Source organism: Anastrepha ludens, chromosome 2, assembly GCF_028408465.1.
Source record: "Anastrepha ludens isolate Willacy chromosome 2, idAnaLude1.1, whole genome shotgun sequence".
NCBI classification, from domain to species: Eukaryota; Metazoa; Arthropoda; class Insecta; order Diptera; family Tephritidae; genus Anastrepha; species Anastrepha ludens.
Genome location: NC_071498.1, coordinates 76,788,124 through 76,805,665, shown reverse-complemented (window position 1 = coordinate 76,805,665; position 17,542 = coordinate 76,788,124). Strand labels below are relative to the sequence as shown.

At 37.1% G+C, this 17,542-nt stretch overlaps 2 protein-coding genes across 2 annotated transcripts; one reads left to right on the top strand and one right to left on the bottom strand.

Moving 5' to 3' along the window:
* Window positions 1-4,681: 4,681 nt before the first annotated feature.
* LOC128871921 (ER membrane protein complex subunit 2-like) lies at window positions 4,682-11,175 on the bottom strand. The gene is made up of 5 exons (XM_054114096.1): window positions 11,019-11,175; window positions 10,494-10,902; window positions 10,278-10,434; window positions 5,699-5,794; window positions 4,682-5,639 (listed from the first exon to the last, which is right to left on the bottom strand). The coding sequence occupies exons 1-5, from the start codon at window positions 11,050-11,052 to the stop codon at window positions 5,454-5,456; spliced, it is 882 nt and encodes a 293-aa protein (XP_053970071.1). The 5' UTR covers window positions 11,053-11,175; the 3' UTR covers window positions 4,682-5,453.
* A 3,253-nt stretch (window positions 11,176-14,428) lies between these two features.
* On the top strand, window positions 14,429-17,418 carry LOC128871920 (DNA replication licensing factor Mcm3). Its single transcript, XM_054114095.1, has 5 exons — window positions 14,429-14,880; window positions 14,980-15,991; window positions 16,048-16,196; window positions 16,261-16,345; window positions 16,400-17,418. The coding sequence occupies exons 1-5, from the start codon at window positions 14,537-14,539 to the stop codon at window positions 17,291-17,293; spliced, it is 2,484 nt and encodes an 827-aa protein (XP_053970070.1). The 5' UTR covers window positions 14,429-14,536; the 3' UTR covers window positions 17,294-17,418.
* The last annotated feature ends 124 nt before the right edge of the window (window positions 17,419-17,542 follow it).

Here is a 17,542-nt window from a genome sequence, read left to right as displayed (position 1 = left end):
TTTGTACTAAACATTTTTCTCTTTGACTTCAATAGCCTTCTTTTTCTTAAATTTAAAGAAAATCTATCTTTTCTTTGCTCACAAATTTCGTCTAGTGTTAGATTCAGCAAAATTTCCATTTTAGTATTATACGCGTTCAAAAATGCAAACAAACGTATTTGCAAATTGTCAAAAATTGTATAAGAAGCATCAAATGTCAAACTTGCAGTGTTGCCACTGATGCTTATGCTGCAAGTCATGTTGCATTTACGAACACAGCCTATATCATATTCTCGATATGACCCATTGAATTTTCGAATGCCAAGTAATAACAGAAAAACACATTTATAATTGTCTAAAGAGGGCTAATCGTTTTAGAAAGTTGTCCCCTTATTTTATACTAGGCCTCTTCTATTCGCCACTTCTCTGCTCGCCTAACATTTGCGTGCGAAAGAAATAACTAAGTTATCGAACAAGATCTGCCGCTAGCGAGTACGATTATACCTCATAAAACTTGTATAACGCACTGCCTTACAAACATATGTAATTTAAGGCAGCTCTATTCCAGTGTTGCCAAGATATTTTCATTTGTACCAGTTGCTTCATCTATTCGCCATTTGCGAACGCTTTGTGAAAAGACGAGGCCTAACATATAGTCCAGTCAAAAGAGACAAAAAAAATAGCCAACTAAGTAATTTTAGGAGTATGCGAGTTTATGGTTTTATTATGTAAAACCCATCACTGTGAACTTAAATTTGAGTTTTCGGAGTCGGGGGTTGTGTCCCGCGGCCGCCATCTTGGAAATAAGGGTGCAACTGGTTTTTTGCGATTATCTCGTGAATTTCGAAAGTTACGAAAATTTTGGAAACTACTTTTTTGTAGATAATAATATTATCTACAACTTTCATTCAAAACTTTTTATTGTAAAATTAATCATAAAAAAGTTATAAACAAAATTACGCGAAAAATTAAGGGATGAATTTTTTTCAAGCGTAATAACTTTTTTTTTATTGATTTTATGGAAAATATACATCAGAGCTTTTTTATAGAGCATTCTTTTGTGAACATTTTTGTCCACAAGTTTTTTTCGCTATCTTTATTTAGTCTTATGATTTTGAGCTGCTAAGCGGAGCAACCATTACATTAGCGAAGCGCGTACTTGATTGAACAGGCCGACAAAATTTAACCAACATTCAGACCCAGAAACTAGACTATATATTTCCGAAGGTTTATGATGCGCTGAATCCAAATCTGGCCTCAGAATTGCTCTATCAGCTCTGGTTTTCGAGATATCCTAACCTAAAAGTGCAAAAAACACCGTTTTTGCCCATATTTGAGGTTATGTAGCCTTGCAGATGTTTTCTTTCACCAAAATTATAGGATGGCATCTTTAAATACAAGCCTTCTTTTTTCAAATGGGGTTGAGTTTGCTCAAATATCATTTTTATTTTCGCTGAGATATCGCATTTTGAAATTTTCATGTTTCTAAATTTTCCTACACCTGAAAATAGATTGAGATAACATAGACATGATATAGTCGATTACTAATTTTCTTGAATTGAGTCTTATTTTTCTTAAAATTTTGTCTCACACCATAAGTATGCTGGCTCACCACACCCCTACACTTGCTTACGGTATGGTAGGGGTGGTTTCTAGGGGTTAGGGCTGTGTCTAACTCGGTACCCGTGGGTTAGATAGTGTAGGGATGTGGTGAGTCAGCACACTTATGGTGTGAGACAAAATTTTAAGAAAAATAAGACTCAATTCAAGAAAATTAGTAATCGACTATATCATGTCTATGTTATCTCAATCTATTTTCTGGTGTAGGAAAATTTAGAAACATGAAAATTTCAAAATGCGATATCTCAGCGAAAATAAAAATGATATTTGAGCAAACTCAACCCCATTTGAAAAAAGAAGGCTTGTATTTAAAGATGCCATCCTATAATTTTGGTGAAAGAAAACATCTGCAAGGCTACATAACCTCAAATATGGGCAAAAACGGTGTTTTTGCACTTTTAGGTTAGGATATCTCGAAAACCAGAGCTGATAGAGCAATTCTGAGGCCAGATTTGGATTCAGCGCATCATAAACCTTCGGAAATATATAGTCTAGTTTCTGGGTCTGAATGTTGGTTAAATTTTGTCGGCCTGTTCAATCATGTACGCGCTTCGCTAATGTAATGGTTGCTCCGCTTAGCAGCTCAAAATCATAAGACTAAATAAAGATAGCGAAAAAAACTTGTGGACAAAAATGTTCACAAAAGAATGCTCTATAAAAAAGCTCTGATGTATATTTTCCATAAAATCAATAAAAAAAAAGTTATTACGCTTGAAAAAAATTCATCCCTTAATTTTTCGCGTAATTTTGTTTATAACTTTTTTATGATTAATTTTATATTACAATAAAAAGTTTTGAATGAAAGTTGTAGATAATATTATTATCTACAAAAAAGTAGTTTACAAAATTTTCGTAACTTTCGAAATTCACGAGATAATCGCAAAAAACCAGTTGCACCCTTATTTCCAAGATGGCGGCCGCGGGACACAACCCCCGACTCCGAAAACTCAAATTTAAGTTCACAGTGATGGGCTTTACATAATAAAACCATAAACTCGCATACTCCTAAAATTACTAAGTTAAATCTTCTTTTGACTGGACTAATATAAAAAGAAAAAAATGTCTTAGCTACAGCCATGTACAGAGAAATAGCAGAAATATTAAAATGTTTATTACCGTAATTATAAAATGTTTATTACCGTAATGTTTTTTTACACAGGCGTAGTAGATCAATTATTTGGTCATGTGTTGTTAGTCATATCAATACTCTCTTGATCCCGTTCGAAATTTACCGTTATCGATTCGTCTATTTTTTTTAATCACGTTTTTGTTGGTATATTGCACATTCACCGTGGACAAAAAATAGCACATTTTCAGTTGTGTTTCTGTATTCATTCTTAAATAAAATAATAATCAGTCAATTTGTTGAAGTATTTTGTGTACTTTGTGCAAGTGATAAATTAAAACAATTTTTTTAAATATGGTTCGAGGAGTACATTGCACTCTTGAAAAAAGAAAACTTATGTGGAATCTTTTTGAAAAAGGCACCAACAAATCGAAAATTGCCGAATTACCAGATTGTTCTAGAAAAATGGTACATAGTGCTATTAAATTGATCCAAGCAAACAAAAGTTTTTTGCAAAACAAAAAAATTAGAAAGCCTCCGCCACGTAAAACCTCGCCAAGATTAGATAATATTATTGTACGGAAATGCAAGGCCGATCCTTTTAAGTCCTCAAATGCCATAATGACGGAAGTTAATGAAGAGCACAACCTTGATGTATCCAGTAGACTGGTTAGAAGACGTTTGAATTAAGCCAATTTGTATGGAAGAACTAGCAGGAAGAAACCACTTCTTACAAAACAAAAATATCCAAGCGCGGTTGACATTTGCAAAGCTGCCGCAAAGTAAGGATCTAAATTTTTGGAAAAGAGTACTATGACCATGAAACTAAGATTAATAGGATCGGACCTGATGGAAAATCATTCGTTCATCGCCCAAAAAACCAAGCGTACAACTCAAGGTACACTATGAAAACAGTTGCATGGTGGAGGAAGTGTTATGGATTCGCGTGCGTTTTCGTGGTATGGTGTTGGTCCATTGGTGCGAATTAATAGCAAAATGGACAAACATATTTATTTAGATATATCTAAAAGTACAATGGAGCCATTTGCTTTTGAAAATATGCCTCTAAATTGGATATTCATGCAGGACGATGATCCTAAACATTCATCAAAGGTGGTGAAAGAGTGGTTCAATAAAGAACGTGTAGAAGTTTTGAATTGGCCGGCTCAAAGCCCCGATCTGAATCCTATAGAAAAGCTTTGGAATGATGTAAAGGTTCAGATCGGGGGAAAAATTTCAAAAATGCCGAAGAATTATGGGAAGGAATCAAAAAAGAGTGGAATTCGATACCGGTGAGCAGATGCAGGACATAAGTGGAGAGTATGTCCCGAAGATGTGATGCAACTATAAGAAGTTGTGGCCAATCACCTAAATATTGAGGTAACTTATGGTTCTGATACGATTCTATACATTTTTTAATTAAAATTTGAGCGAGGAGCCGCGGTTACCGTAAATGGCGAGCGTTACCGTGACATGCTCAACGAGTTTTTGTTTCCAAAAATTGAAGAGGATGACATGGACCACATTTTTTTTCAACAGAACGGTGCAACTTGTCACACTGCCAAAGTTACCCTCGAACTTTTGGCTACCATTTTTGAAAACCGAATAATCAGCTGAAATTCCGATACCAATTGGCCGCCTCGGAGCAGTGATTTAAGCCCGTTGGACTATTTTTTGTGGGCAGCCGTTAAGGCCAAATGCTATGCGAACCATCCAGAAACGATTGATGCTTTAAAACACGAAATCGAAGTTGACATTCATGAAATTAGAGCCCAAACAATCGAAAATGTGCTTAAAAATTGGGTTGACCGAATGGCCTACTGTAAAGTCATTTGAACGATATTATTTTTCATTCATAAATGACAATGTCCAATTTTGAAAATAAAGAAAAAAGTTTGAAAAAAGATTGATTAGTTTTTTTTTATAGCCGATTCAAAAAGCAAATTTTACATGGCCCACCCTATAGTAGTATTGGAACAATAATGATTAGAAAGGAACAAACAAACGGACAAACAGTTGATTTTTGAAATTAAATTTTATGTTATAAATAAATTGATTGTTTTTGCAAAGAATAAAATGTTATTTACATGTTATATAGTGAAGAAAATGAAGTTGGAGATGAAGTTTGTCTTGTGTGCTATTTCTCTGTCCATGGCTGTATATAAAGAAACTTATCCAAGAGCAAACTTCATAAATTTTCATCTGTTCACTTTCAAAGATAACAATTGGGCAGCTCACTAAGTATTAAGAAGATTTTTTTTCAAAGTTGCAAAGTTATGATTGTTTCGACATTTTTGGTTTTTTACAAAATAAAAACAATATTTTTAGAGCTGTAGTCAAATTATATGACTTTATGACTTTTTACCTAAATGTCTAAAGTAGTAAACGACGGAAAATATGCTAATTAATTGTTTTAATTATTTCTAACTTTAAAATGCTTAATCCCAATTTGTTTAGTTGATTGAATTTTAATCAGCCGTATGAAGTCAGCGGTTTCGCTGGCTGGCAAATTGTTGTAAATAAAAGTTTATTCAACCGAAATCAGCCTCTGCTCACAATGAAATGCTATTTTACTGTATCGCGGATGCCAAAAAGTTAAGCGAACTTTTATAAAAACCTTGATATATGTTTTCCGCAACTTTTAAGCTTAACTTATAATTAAACTTCACATTCAATGGGATTGGTAATGGCTATAGGATTGACAATGAATGTACAAGTAAATCTTAGTTAAACGGGTATTTAATATTATCATCTACTAGAGCAAAATTACGAATGTTTCAGGACAATGTCAATTAGACTTAATATCTAAGCTAGCCATTGTACTTTCTAGAACCGAAATTAATTTATCGTTGCTAGAAATTTTCGATGATTTTGTCGTTCGCATTGTTGCATTCTCCAATGCCCATTGCGCCATTTTCTGTGCTTCTTTGCGCTTCGAAACCAAGGCGCGAGAATTGGCAACGTAGCTGCAGCACTGAAAATAATATGTAGTTATTAGTTATTTATAATAACCTAATATATACATATACATACCAGATATAGGCCGTATAGTGCACGCAAATTATTTGGATTCAGTTTGAGAGCTTGCGAATAATAGGTGCGAGCGATTTCCACATTCTCTATTCCACCCTAAATTATTAGATTCATAAAGATTTATGTTCAGCAATTATAATAGTAGTAATACAAATATATGTATTTAAATATATGTATGGGCATGTACGTTTGTTTTATATATTGTATATATTAATAAGTTATACGTCAACTTTTAATTTTTTCAATTTTTTGGGAGGCATGGCATGTGAAGTGCACAATAATAAAATTTTTCTCACAATATATTATACTTTACAGTGTAGCGGTTGGAAACTACAAACGCACTTCTCTTGAGATGCTATTACTGAGGTATAGCTAAGTTAACAAATTTTTTTTTATATTAAACAAATTTGATAGCAATATATTGTAAATTTGGGTGCGCATGCCATTTTAGGTAATCATAAACTAAATTTTAATAATAGAACACAATGTTTCCAAAAAATTAGAGGGAAGTCAAAGCCTATGGCCTTGATCGTGGCATTTAAGCAAAATGTACATACAATCCCTACCGCGGGCATAAAACATCAGGCTGATAGAACAAATTTTTTAATAAGCGCTATGGCAAACTTTCTACTGCCAAGCAAACCCTCTTCATAAAATAATACACAGCGTGGCCCCCATAACTTAGCAACTATTTGACCATTCCGATTCTAACAAACTGCATTGTATGGGCTCATCGTATTTACTATTCGCAATGCTTCATATCTTCGACTCATACTTTGTGTTAATTTCTGCCCAAGTTGTGCAGGTAATCGACTCCAAAACAGCCAAATTTGACTTGATAACTGTTTGAACGCCCTTATTTGAGTGCCTCTTATTGAGTTTTGGCTTAACTATTGCCCAAACATTTTCAATAGATTTGACATCAGGCCCAGTTCAATTTTTCAATCCCATTTTGCTATTCCCACTCTACACTCTTCCACTTTCCACCCTTCGGCTTCGAATCTTTGGATCGTTGTCTTCTTGTAAAATCCAAGGTTGACTAGTTCTTCCAAACATCTTCACAGCTAACGGTTATAATGCTTGCTGGTAAATTTTATTCATCAAAACTGCATTCTAATTGGCGGTAAACACAAATATATTGTCAAATCCTTTTCTGGAGAAGCAGCACCAAACATGAGCCTTAACTGCATGCTTAACAGTTCTTTGAGGTCATCGCTTATCCGCATTACACTAGGAACGACGTATGCAACTATTCGCCCAAAAGGAAGATTTCTCCGCGAAAGGTGTCTTTGGATACATTAACATAAGTTTAGCTATGTCACAAACAAATCAATGATCTTCTGATCTTGCTTTGGAGGTATTTTTTCCCCCCCGCATCCGAAGAAGTCGTCAACGTTTTTAACTTCGGTATACCATTGCACCCATTTATTAATGAACTCCTACAACTTCTTCAAATATTTTACTACAGATGCTCCTGACATTTTTGGACATTTTAGGTGTGCAACACGACCCAGGACCTAACAGAACACCCACTGGAGCTACCAGATTACAGACAGCCTATAAACAGCATTCATGCAGAGACCCGTGTCATATTTGCACAATTGCATTCAGGATATTGTAACAGTTTACCTACACAGTTTTACCTAAACAGAATCATTCCCATGGCACCCGGTTTCACGTTACCGGAATGACTCGGGTTTTTCCCGACCAAGGGCTGCCGCCCCAGTAAACTAGCCCTGTCTATGTACCGTACCCCACCCCCAATCTATCGTCACAGGAGCAATCCTACGCAATATGTTTGCTCCAAATATTTCTGTTTTTGTTGTTGTAGTAGCATGAACATACTTACATACGGGGAATGCTGCTGGAGTGACAGTCCTTGGCCGGATATAAATCCGGGTCATTTCGGTAACGTAGAACTGACTGTCGTGGAAACGTCCAAATATTTCTAGAATACCGTACACTAGACAGGGCTAGTTTACTGGGGCGGCAGCCCTTGGTCGGGAAAAACCCGCACATATGCCACAAACGGCTCCAACGGGTGATGCCATCTTAAGACCCACTCAAGCCTTAAGACACATAGGGACTGGTCCACACGGTATGTGGCCACGCCACGAGTTGCTCCCGCCAGCAGGCGGCTCCTGCCTCAACAGCTTCATCGTCGAATGTGCCGACACTTCAAACTGCCGTCACTAATCAAACGTCAACAGTTAGGAGCCCACCGGTGCAACAAACTCCCTCTGTGACCCACAACCCTCCCCGAGTTACGACAATACTCCCGAGGAGCTTCAAGCTACTGCAACGGACTCATGAGTACGATAGACGAGATGGTCGACTTCATGAGCCGACACGGAATTAAGATAGCTGCGGTCGAAGGGACAAAACTTTACGCGAGCTCCTCCCTGATAACCAGAGGTGGCTATAACGTGCACCGAAACACGGCCAGGTGATGCCGAGCTCGAAATATAAATATTGAATATATGTACATACTCATACCCGTACCCATACCCATACATACCCCTTCACCTGTTGCCTGGCAGGATATCATCCTGAAATTGGTATGCTAATCAGAAGAAGAAGAATCACGATCTTTGGCACTCAAGCCTACCAAACGATCATAGGGGACATCAATTGGCAGAGCGGATAGACGATTCGACATTTAGCACAGTAAACGATGACGCCCCACCAGGGTAGTGGGCAATTGCAGCAGCTCGCCTGACATAAGAACTGCTAGCGCTGGTCTGATAAATAAATACCTGACGACATATGCTACCGCTTGCATCAGACCACTTGCCCATTATCATTTCGATCGAGAGATATACCGACTTTGTTTCCGCGTATCACCAGATATACACAAAATTTAACAAAGCTAATAGGGCCAGATTCACGCAATTTACCGAGAACACCTTGGCCGCTCTCCCCATCCCACCGATGTGCGCCTAGGCGAACGCGCATTCCACAAGATGCTCACAGCTGCTGCGGGTTTTCCAGCTGGAGCAGATGTTCTAGCAAACGAGCGTGACCACCTACGCCAAGCCGATCCCGGGGATCCTCGCATAAAGGATCTCAATTTGGAGATCCGGCAACCGGTAATCCAACATAAGCGGACTAAATGGGAAGAACATCTGAAGACCTGCAACTTTACCTCTGGTGTGAGTGAGCCCTGGTACAGCGTAAGGTCCCTATCGAACCCGACGAAGCACAACAACAAAGTGGATATCACCTTCACGGTTGCGTCGATAGAACTAAGCGTCGTGAGACCAGACGGCTGCACAAACTTACGAACAACAGTGCGCCACTTCCTTTCTCCAGTGATGAGCTTCAGGGGGACATCAAATAGATGTAAGCATCTAAAGCCATTGGTCCTGACGAACTGAAAATGCTGATGTATAAAAAGCTGGGTCCATTGGGAGTAGAGTACCTCACAAGGGTTTTCAATATGTCCTTGGCCACTCTCGTAATTCCTAACAAGTGGAAATCAGGGAGAGTGGTCCCCCTACTGAAACCTGGGAAACCTGCCAACCAAGGGGGATTCTTATCGGCCGATAACTCTCCTTTCCCCACACAAAATATATGCAACAAAGTGTGATAGAATTTGACAGTGCTACCATTAGAAATATACTATAATGCCAAATTGAACAAAATTTGTACCTATTTTAATTCGTTTATTTATATTTGTAGTCAATTGGGTTGCTACGATTTGAAAGTGTACAGGCTCGAATGTCCGAGCATGAATGACCAATAATGGAGTCTTTCTCATAACAGTCGCCCCTCGGCAGGCAATGCCAAACCTCCGAGGGTAATTCTACTATGAAAAAGCTCGTCACAAAAACACTTTGCTGCTTGGTGTCGGCTTAAAACTGTAGGTCCCCCCCATTATATTATATATATATATATAATTGGCGTGTACACCCTTTTTGGGTGTTTGGCCGAGCTCCTCCTCCTATTTGTGGTGTGCGTCTTGGTGTTGTTCCACAAATGGAGGGACCTACAGTTTTAAGCCGATTCCGAACGGCAGATATTTTTTATGAGGAGCTTTTTCATGGCAGAAATACACTCGGAGGTTTGCCATTGCCTGCCGAGGGGCGACCACTATTAGAAAAATGTTTTTCTTAATTTTGGTGTTTTCATCGAGATTCGAACCGACGTTCTCTCTGTGAATTCCGAATGGTAGTCGCGCACCAACCCATTCGGCTACGGCGTCCCCCCCCCCATTAGACGAACATTAAAATGCACGCACTTCACAAATAGGAGAAGGAGCTCGGCCAAACTACCAATAAAGTGTGTGAGATCCAATTATACACCTATAAATATATATTTTTTTGCATTATAGTAACTTAAAAAAAGAGTCGCATTGAGTAGTTAATCACACTTTGTATAATGCACCTTGATAACACAGTAGCATTTGCACTTCGAAATTTTTTAAGAATTTATGAAATAGGAGTCATGAATAACCATAATAATAAGGTTATTTCATATAACTTCAAAAATTGCGATATACTCGTATACTTATAAATATATTATTCAACGTTAAGATTTCGTTAGATGTATGTGGGTATACTTATAGACTCATAGTTACCATTGTATATCGGATCTCTGCAATACGTTGTTGTATAAGATGGCTATGTGGGTTATGCAGTAAAACTTCTTCCAAACAGAACACTGCTTTTGAATAATCACCCTCCGCCAAATATAATGCATATAGCTCATGCCACGCTTCTTGGTCAGACATGAACCTATAAAGAAAGCCAGAACTATTGAAACAGCCACATGTACTTTATTAATTAATACTAACGTTTTTAAATATTCACTTAATTCTTTAATAGCCTCTGTACGTTTTCCCTTTGCTTTCAATATAGCTATTTTTCGTTTCCGAGGTGCAGCATTTGTTTCATCCTTTGCAATGATTTCATCGAGCAAATCATTAGCTTCATCATACATCTGCATAGCTTCCAGGCGCATGGCTTCGAATTTCATTACCCGCATGCTATCAGGAAATTCCGTGCTCAGTTGCTCTATGCATTTTCCTGCAATATCAAATCGTGACGTGTCCAAAGCGGCAAGTATTACTTGTTCCAATATAAGGTGCCTTTCGTTGCCAGTCTTTTGGACTCGATTTTCTAATACTGCTTCCCACAGTTGGATAACTTCATCACTACGACGCTCATTATCCTCACGATATTTCCGAAATTGATCACGAACATCTAAAATAAACAGAAAATACTTGGTACATTAAGCAAATCATATAAATCATATCTAATCTAACGCCTTATAAATACATGCAAAATATTGCAAGTATTCGCAAAAACTCAAAACACACCTGACCAACTCATTTCTCTAAAGTTAAATGTCATTATTTTAGTATTTCAATATCAGATTGAATCCACTTTATTTCACGGACTTACTAATCAAATTTCAACCAATTAACACAAAAAAAGGCAGCAATCTTAATTGCAAAAATATGTCATATGTCATATTCTTAAACGTCAAATTTAACTAAAAAACTTACATAAAGATGACGCTGTAAAACCTATAATGGAGTTAAGGCGAATTCATACTAGGTGACCTCGGTAGGGTAACGATAACATTTGCATGAATTTTGTTTTTACGATTCGGTGTTTTAAATATCAAAGCGTCAATGACAACGTAAATAAGCAAACAAGGCAACAAATCACAAATTAAAACAAAAAACAAACCATGCTATACGAAGATACCTTGTGAGAATTGCCTTAATAGGCATATTTCTTCTAGAGCTAGACCCAGGGCAAATCTATTGTATAGCTCTGTATACATTGTATATTCTGATCTACTTGATTATATTCACAAATCTATATAATTAAAAAAATAAAAACAACATTAAATAACTAAATAACGTGGACTTCAATTCCTGGCTTGAAAAAGCGGAATCTCGTGTACTCCATCGCAAACAGTCAATTACCGCAAAAATTGAAATTTTGAAACATCCTTATTAAGTCTTCAAGTTTATATATGCAAATTATAAGGTCTCACAAGTGCATTGAAAACAAGAATTTCCATTAACGTTTGGTGATATTTTGAAAAATATATTACCTGCCGTTGCCTAGGAACAACGCCTTCTTAATGCTTGGAGCGCCAACAATTGCGCGGTAGTAAGGATGGAAATAATAAGTTACAGGGAAAGTAGATAAATTTACAAAAGTGCGAGGGCCGTTCTTTACGTAGGATTCGAACCCACAACCTCTAGGATAGCAGGCTAGTGCACTTACGCTAGACTACCGAAGCCGCGCTTATATTATCAAAAAAATAAAAAAGAGGTTATCTGTAAAATCGGTTTACTGACGATAGTTTAACGTGACAACGTCATTAGAAAATACTGATGGAATGGTTGCATTTTTCAAAAGAAAATTTTAATTTAATTTGTTTGTTGTATGGATATAGAGAAGGAGCTAAATGGAATCGCAATGGAATTGATCAAGTTACATTTACACAAACGTGAATTTAATTTTTTTTTGTAATTTTGGAAGTCTTATAATATATTTAAGATGCATTAAGTGTAAAGATATATACGCGTGTGTGGTGTGGTAAACAAAAAACATAGATTATTTAATTCATCAACTTTTTCAAAAAACAAACAAAGAACGGTAAAGATTAATTACGAGTTTCACTTACTCGATTTGGGTACCGACGATCGAGTGAAATAATTTATAAATAATAAATAAATTGACCCTTGTGCACAAGTGAATGTGAATTTAGAGTATTTAGGGTAGAACTAAATATGCAAGCACAACTTTTAATGGTAATATTCAGGCAAATATGTACCACAAATGATAAACTAGTAATATTATTACATTAGTTATGGAATATGTAAGTCGATTAGGAGGGAGTGGCTATTGTTCCTTGCAGTATGGGAAACTGGTAAATGAAACTAAAATAAAATTTGTTATAATCAATAACGTTTCCTTTTCCTACGGAGCTTCTGGTAATCTATCATCGTTGGTAAATACCCATAAGTAAAAACAGTTTCAGCAGGTCGTCAAAACGCTCCTTTATATAAAATGGTTGCATAAAAAAGATTAAATTTTATAGAAAATCGTATCAAAAAGTCGTACAAATTTTGATATTTCCCATGAAAACAGCATTATTATGGTTAAGAAATATATTAAAAATATTTGTTATTTATTATATCTTTTACCAATTAAATATTAATTGAGCATTAATTATTTGAATTTTTGTATAGTAAATTGGGTTACAATAGCTTTTTGCTCCACATCACTCATGTAAAGGGTGTTTTTTTTAGAGGTTAGGTTTTCAAGTTGGCACTACTTTTTTCGTAGATGGTCTTTTTGACAGCTGTCACTTGATTTATGCTCAGTTTGGTTTGCCATTTCATAATGAATAGACTTACACCTGAACAACGTTTGCAAATTGTGCAAATTTGGGCCCAAAACGAGATGGCCACCGATCCCGATTTTCACAAAAAAATTTTGTTCAGCGATGAAGCTCACTTGTGGTTGAATGGGTATGTCAATAAGCAAAATTGTCGCATTTGGAGTGAACATAATCCACAAGCCATTGCTGAGACGCCGTTACATCCTCAAAAAGTCACTGTTTGGTGTGCTCTATGGGCAGAGGGAATCATTGGTCCATATTTCTTTAAAAATGAAGCCGGCCATAATGTTACAGTCAATGGAGAGCGCTATAGAGCCATTATTAATGACTTTTTCGTGCCTGAATTGGACGATGTTGATGTGGACGACCTTTGGTTCCAACAAGATGGCGCTACATGCCATACAGCCAACGCAACAATCGATTTATTGAAGGAAACTTTTGGTGAGCGCATTATCTCGCGCCGTGGACCTGTGGCGTGGCCTCCAAGATCGTGCGATATAACACCGCTGGACTATTTCTTGTGGGGCTATGTGAAGTCGCTTGTCTACGCAGATAAGCCCGAGACGATTGACGTCTTGGAAGAGAATATTCGGCGCGTTATTGCTGACATACGGCCCCAATTGCTGCAAAAAGTGGTCGAAAATTGGGCCTCTCGGCTGGAATTTATTCGAGCCAGCCGCGGCGGCCACTTGCCCGAAATCATTTTTAAAACATAATGGCAAACCCTTATCTTTATAATAAAGCTAAATTCTTGGCCATAACATTAAATTATATACGTTTTATTTCATCTTGAAAACCTAACCTCTAAAAAAACACCCTTTACTTAGAGTGACACCAATTAGGTACTACCCAAGTTCTACCTCTTTGATTTATGCATCTGCTCCACATTTACTTTTTCTATTTTTGCAGTAATGTATGCATTGCACTATTCGTGGATTTGTTTAGTGCACCGAGGTCGGTCCTTCGGATGTACCTTTCTTATGTGCTGATCCAGGATTTTCTCTAATATATACCTTAACCTCCACCACAGTAGAAAGTCAACTTTTCTCCGAGCAACCGTGAGTCCGTTTACCATCTGGCCTATGTATGTATCCGTCCATTTTGAAATTATAGCGATTGAGTTCGTTTACTATTGTTATTAGTGTAATATATAATAAAAGTAATCAAATTTTTCCTACAGTGATTTTGAAATGCTAAGAACATTATACTTCACGTTTTAACTGTATTTCACTTGTTAAGCAGGCTGTTTACAGAAAAGGCTGTAAAAAAATCGCCTCGGGTAAATCGCCTGGGTTGTCAAAATTCATCACGCACCTCTTGAAGCGTGTAAACAGTCTGTTACACTTATAAGATTACAAATTGCGCGCCAATTTGTGGCATATGAGTGTAATATTGTGTAGCGAACAAAACGCTGTCGACATTTTGGTTTGCGTTTGTAATTTTTGGGCTTTTAAATATTAAAGATTAGTTATGGCGGAGACGGAGCATTATATTAGGGATATACAGCGTGAATACGTTGACTTTTTGGATGATGAAGAGGATCAGGGCATTTATTCAGGGCTAATTAAAGACATGATTGCTGAAAAGAGCCGCCGATTGATCGTCAACATTAATGATTTGAAACGTAAAAATCCGCAGCGCGCTCAAGGTCTTCTTTCGAATGCTTGTGACGAACAGTTAGCATTTGGGCGAGCGTTAAAAGAATATGTTGCGACCATTGATCCTACCTACGCAAAGCAACATGAAGATTTCTTCGTTGGATTTGAAGGTTGTTTTGGAAATCGTCATGTTACACCACGTTCTTTAACATCAATGTAAGTTTAGTATATCGCATTTATTTTAAGCTTCATTCTTCATTTCATTGATATAAAAATTGGCATAACATGTAATCGTATTTGTTTTTCTTTTGATAGTTATTTGGGAAATTTAGTATGCGTTGAAGGTATTGTTACTAAAGTTTCCTTGATCCATCCCAAGGTCGTGCGAAGCGTACATTACTGTCCAGCTACAAAAAAAGTAATGGAAAGGAAATATACGGATTTGACTTCGTTTGAAGCAGTACCTTCTAGTGCTATCTATCCAACAAAAGATGATGAGGGGAATTTGTTAGAGACAGAATTTGGACTTTCTGTGTATAAAGACCATCAAACAATAACCATACAAGAAATGCCTGAAAAGGCTCCGGCTGGTCAGTTACCTCGATCTGTAGATATCATATGCGACGACGATATGGTGGATCGTTGTAAACCTGGAGATCGTGTACAGATCGTAGGCAGCTACCGTTGCCTACCAGGAAAGTTTGGAGGATATACATCTGGAACTTTTCGCACAGTGTTGCTAGCCAATAATATATCACTATTAAGTAAAGATAGTAATATGGATATTAGTCGCGAAGACATCATTCTGTGCAAAAAACTCGCTAAGAATAATGACATTTTTGATTTGTTAGCAAAAAGCTTAGCACCTTCAATTCACGGGCATGCCTTCGTAAAGCGAGCAATATTATGTTTGTTGTTAGGAGGTGTAGAAAAGGTTTTGCCAAATGGCACTCGTTTACGTGGTGACATCAATGTTCTCCTTATAGGCGATCCAAGTGTAGCAAAGTCTCAATTATTGCGATATGTATTAAACACCGCGCCTAGGGCGATTCCCACAACTGGTCGTGGTTCCAGTGGCGTAGGTTTAACGGCTGCTGTAACGACTGACCAGGAAACTGGCGAGAGGCGTTTAGAAGCGGGTGCAATGGTTTTAGCAGATCGAGGCGTTGTTTGTATCGACGAATTTGATAAGATGAGTGACATAGATCGTACAGCAATTCACGAAGTTATGGAACAAGGGCGTGTAACGATATCAAAAGCTGGTATACATGCTTCATTAAATGCGCGTTGCTCAGTTTTAGCGGCAGCTAATCCAGTCTATGGAAGAGTATGCATGTGGTTTTTAGAACTTAAATTAATGCTAACAAGTTTTTGTTTTTATAGTATGACCAATACAAGACACCAATGGAGAATATTGGTCTTCAAGATTCTCTTCTTTCCCGTTTTGACTTATTATTCGTAATGTTGGATGTAATTGATAGCGATATTGATCAGATGATTTCAGATCACGTTGTCCGGATGCACCGCTATCGGTAAAAATACTATTCATTTGATATGTTATTTGACGGGGAAACTATTTTCCTAATTTTTTTTCAGCAATTCAAAAGAAACAGATGGTGAACCTCTCTCAATGGGAAGCACTTATGCCGACTCTTTATCTTTTGCTTCAAATTCAGACGAGGTATATATAAAATATTAGGAATTCTGATTTTATTTTAATTTTCCAAATTTTCAGAAAAAAGAAACTGAAATCTATGAAAAATATGATCCTTTGCTACATGGTAGATCACGAAGGCGACAAGACAAAATTTTATCTGTCGATTTTATGCGTAAATATATTCATATTGCAAAATGCATGAAACCAAAGCTGAGCGAACAAGCTTGTGAAGCTATTGCTACTGAGTATTCCTGTTTGCGTTCTCAAGAAAATATTCAGTCTGATGTTGCACGCACACAACCAGTAACTGCTCGAACATTAGAAACTCTCATTCGACTTTCCACAGCACATGCGCGGGCTCGTATGTCAAAAACTGTAACCGCCGATGATGCTGAAGCTGCTATAGAGTTAGTGCAATTTGCTTATTTTAAGAAAGTATTGGAAAAAGAAAAGGGCAACAAACGTCGCCGTGACGGTTCAATTTCCGATGCTGAAGAAACTAATAGCAACGAAAAGTCGTCTGCTCGAAAAAATAAGCGAACACGCAGAGAGTCTTCACAACAAGAGCCCTCCAGTGTTGCCTATGACACTGATGAAGATATAGAAACTCCTCAGCCAGATGCTGGTGATTTAACTCGCCGTGAAACAAGACGTTCCTTGTCAGGTCGTAAGTCAAACGCTGCAGGGGCTACAGGACTACAATCGAACGAAGAAAGTACACAAGGCTCACACAGTTCGGCCGAAGTTACACCTCCTTCTATATCGAATGCAAGGTTGAGCAGTTTTAAAAACAGTTTGCAAAGATTGTTCCGAGAAGCGCGCGAACAGAGTTTATCTCTTGAACGCATCACCACTACAATTAATGAAAATAATTCCGAACAGTTTTCTAATTCTGAAATTGAAGCTGCCATGCATCAAATGACTGAAGATAATCAAGTCATGGTTGCCGATGGCATTGTTTTCCTAATATAAATTTTTCCCCGTTTCTCGACAAAACTTGCATTCATTTTTTTATAAACATTTAAGTATTTGCTGATTAATATTTTCTATTGTTTACTACTGTTCTTTGAATGAATTAAAGTTTATTTTTAAATTAAGTTGGCATCTACTTTAGAGGATAATTTTTCTTATTGTTATTTTGTCGTATGAAAATCTTAAATGTTTTCGGATTTTTATTATACTTACCTCGTTGCACTTACATATTTATACAATTACGGAAAA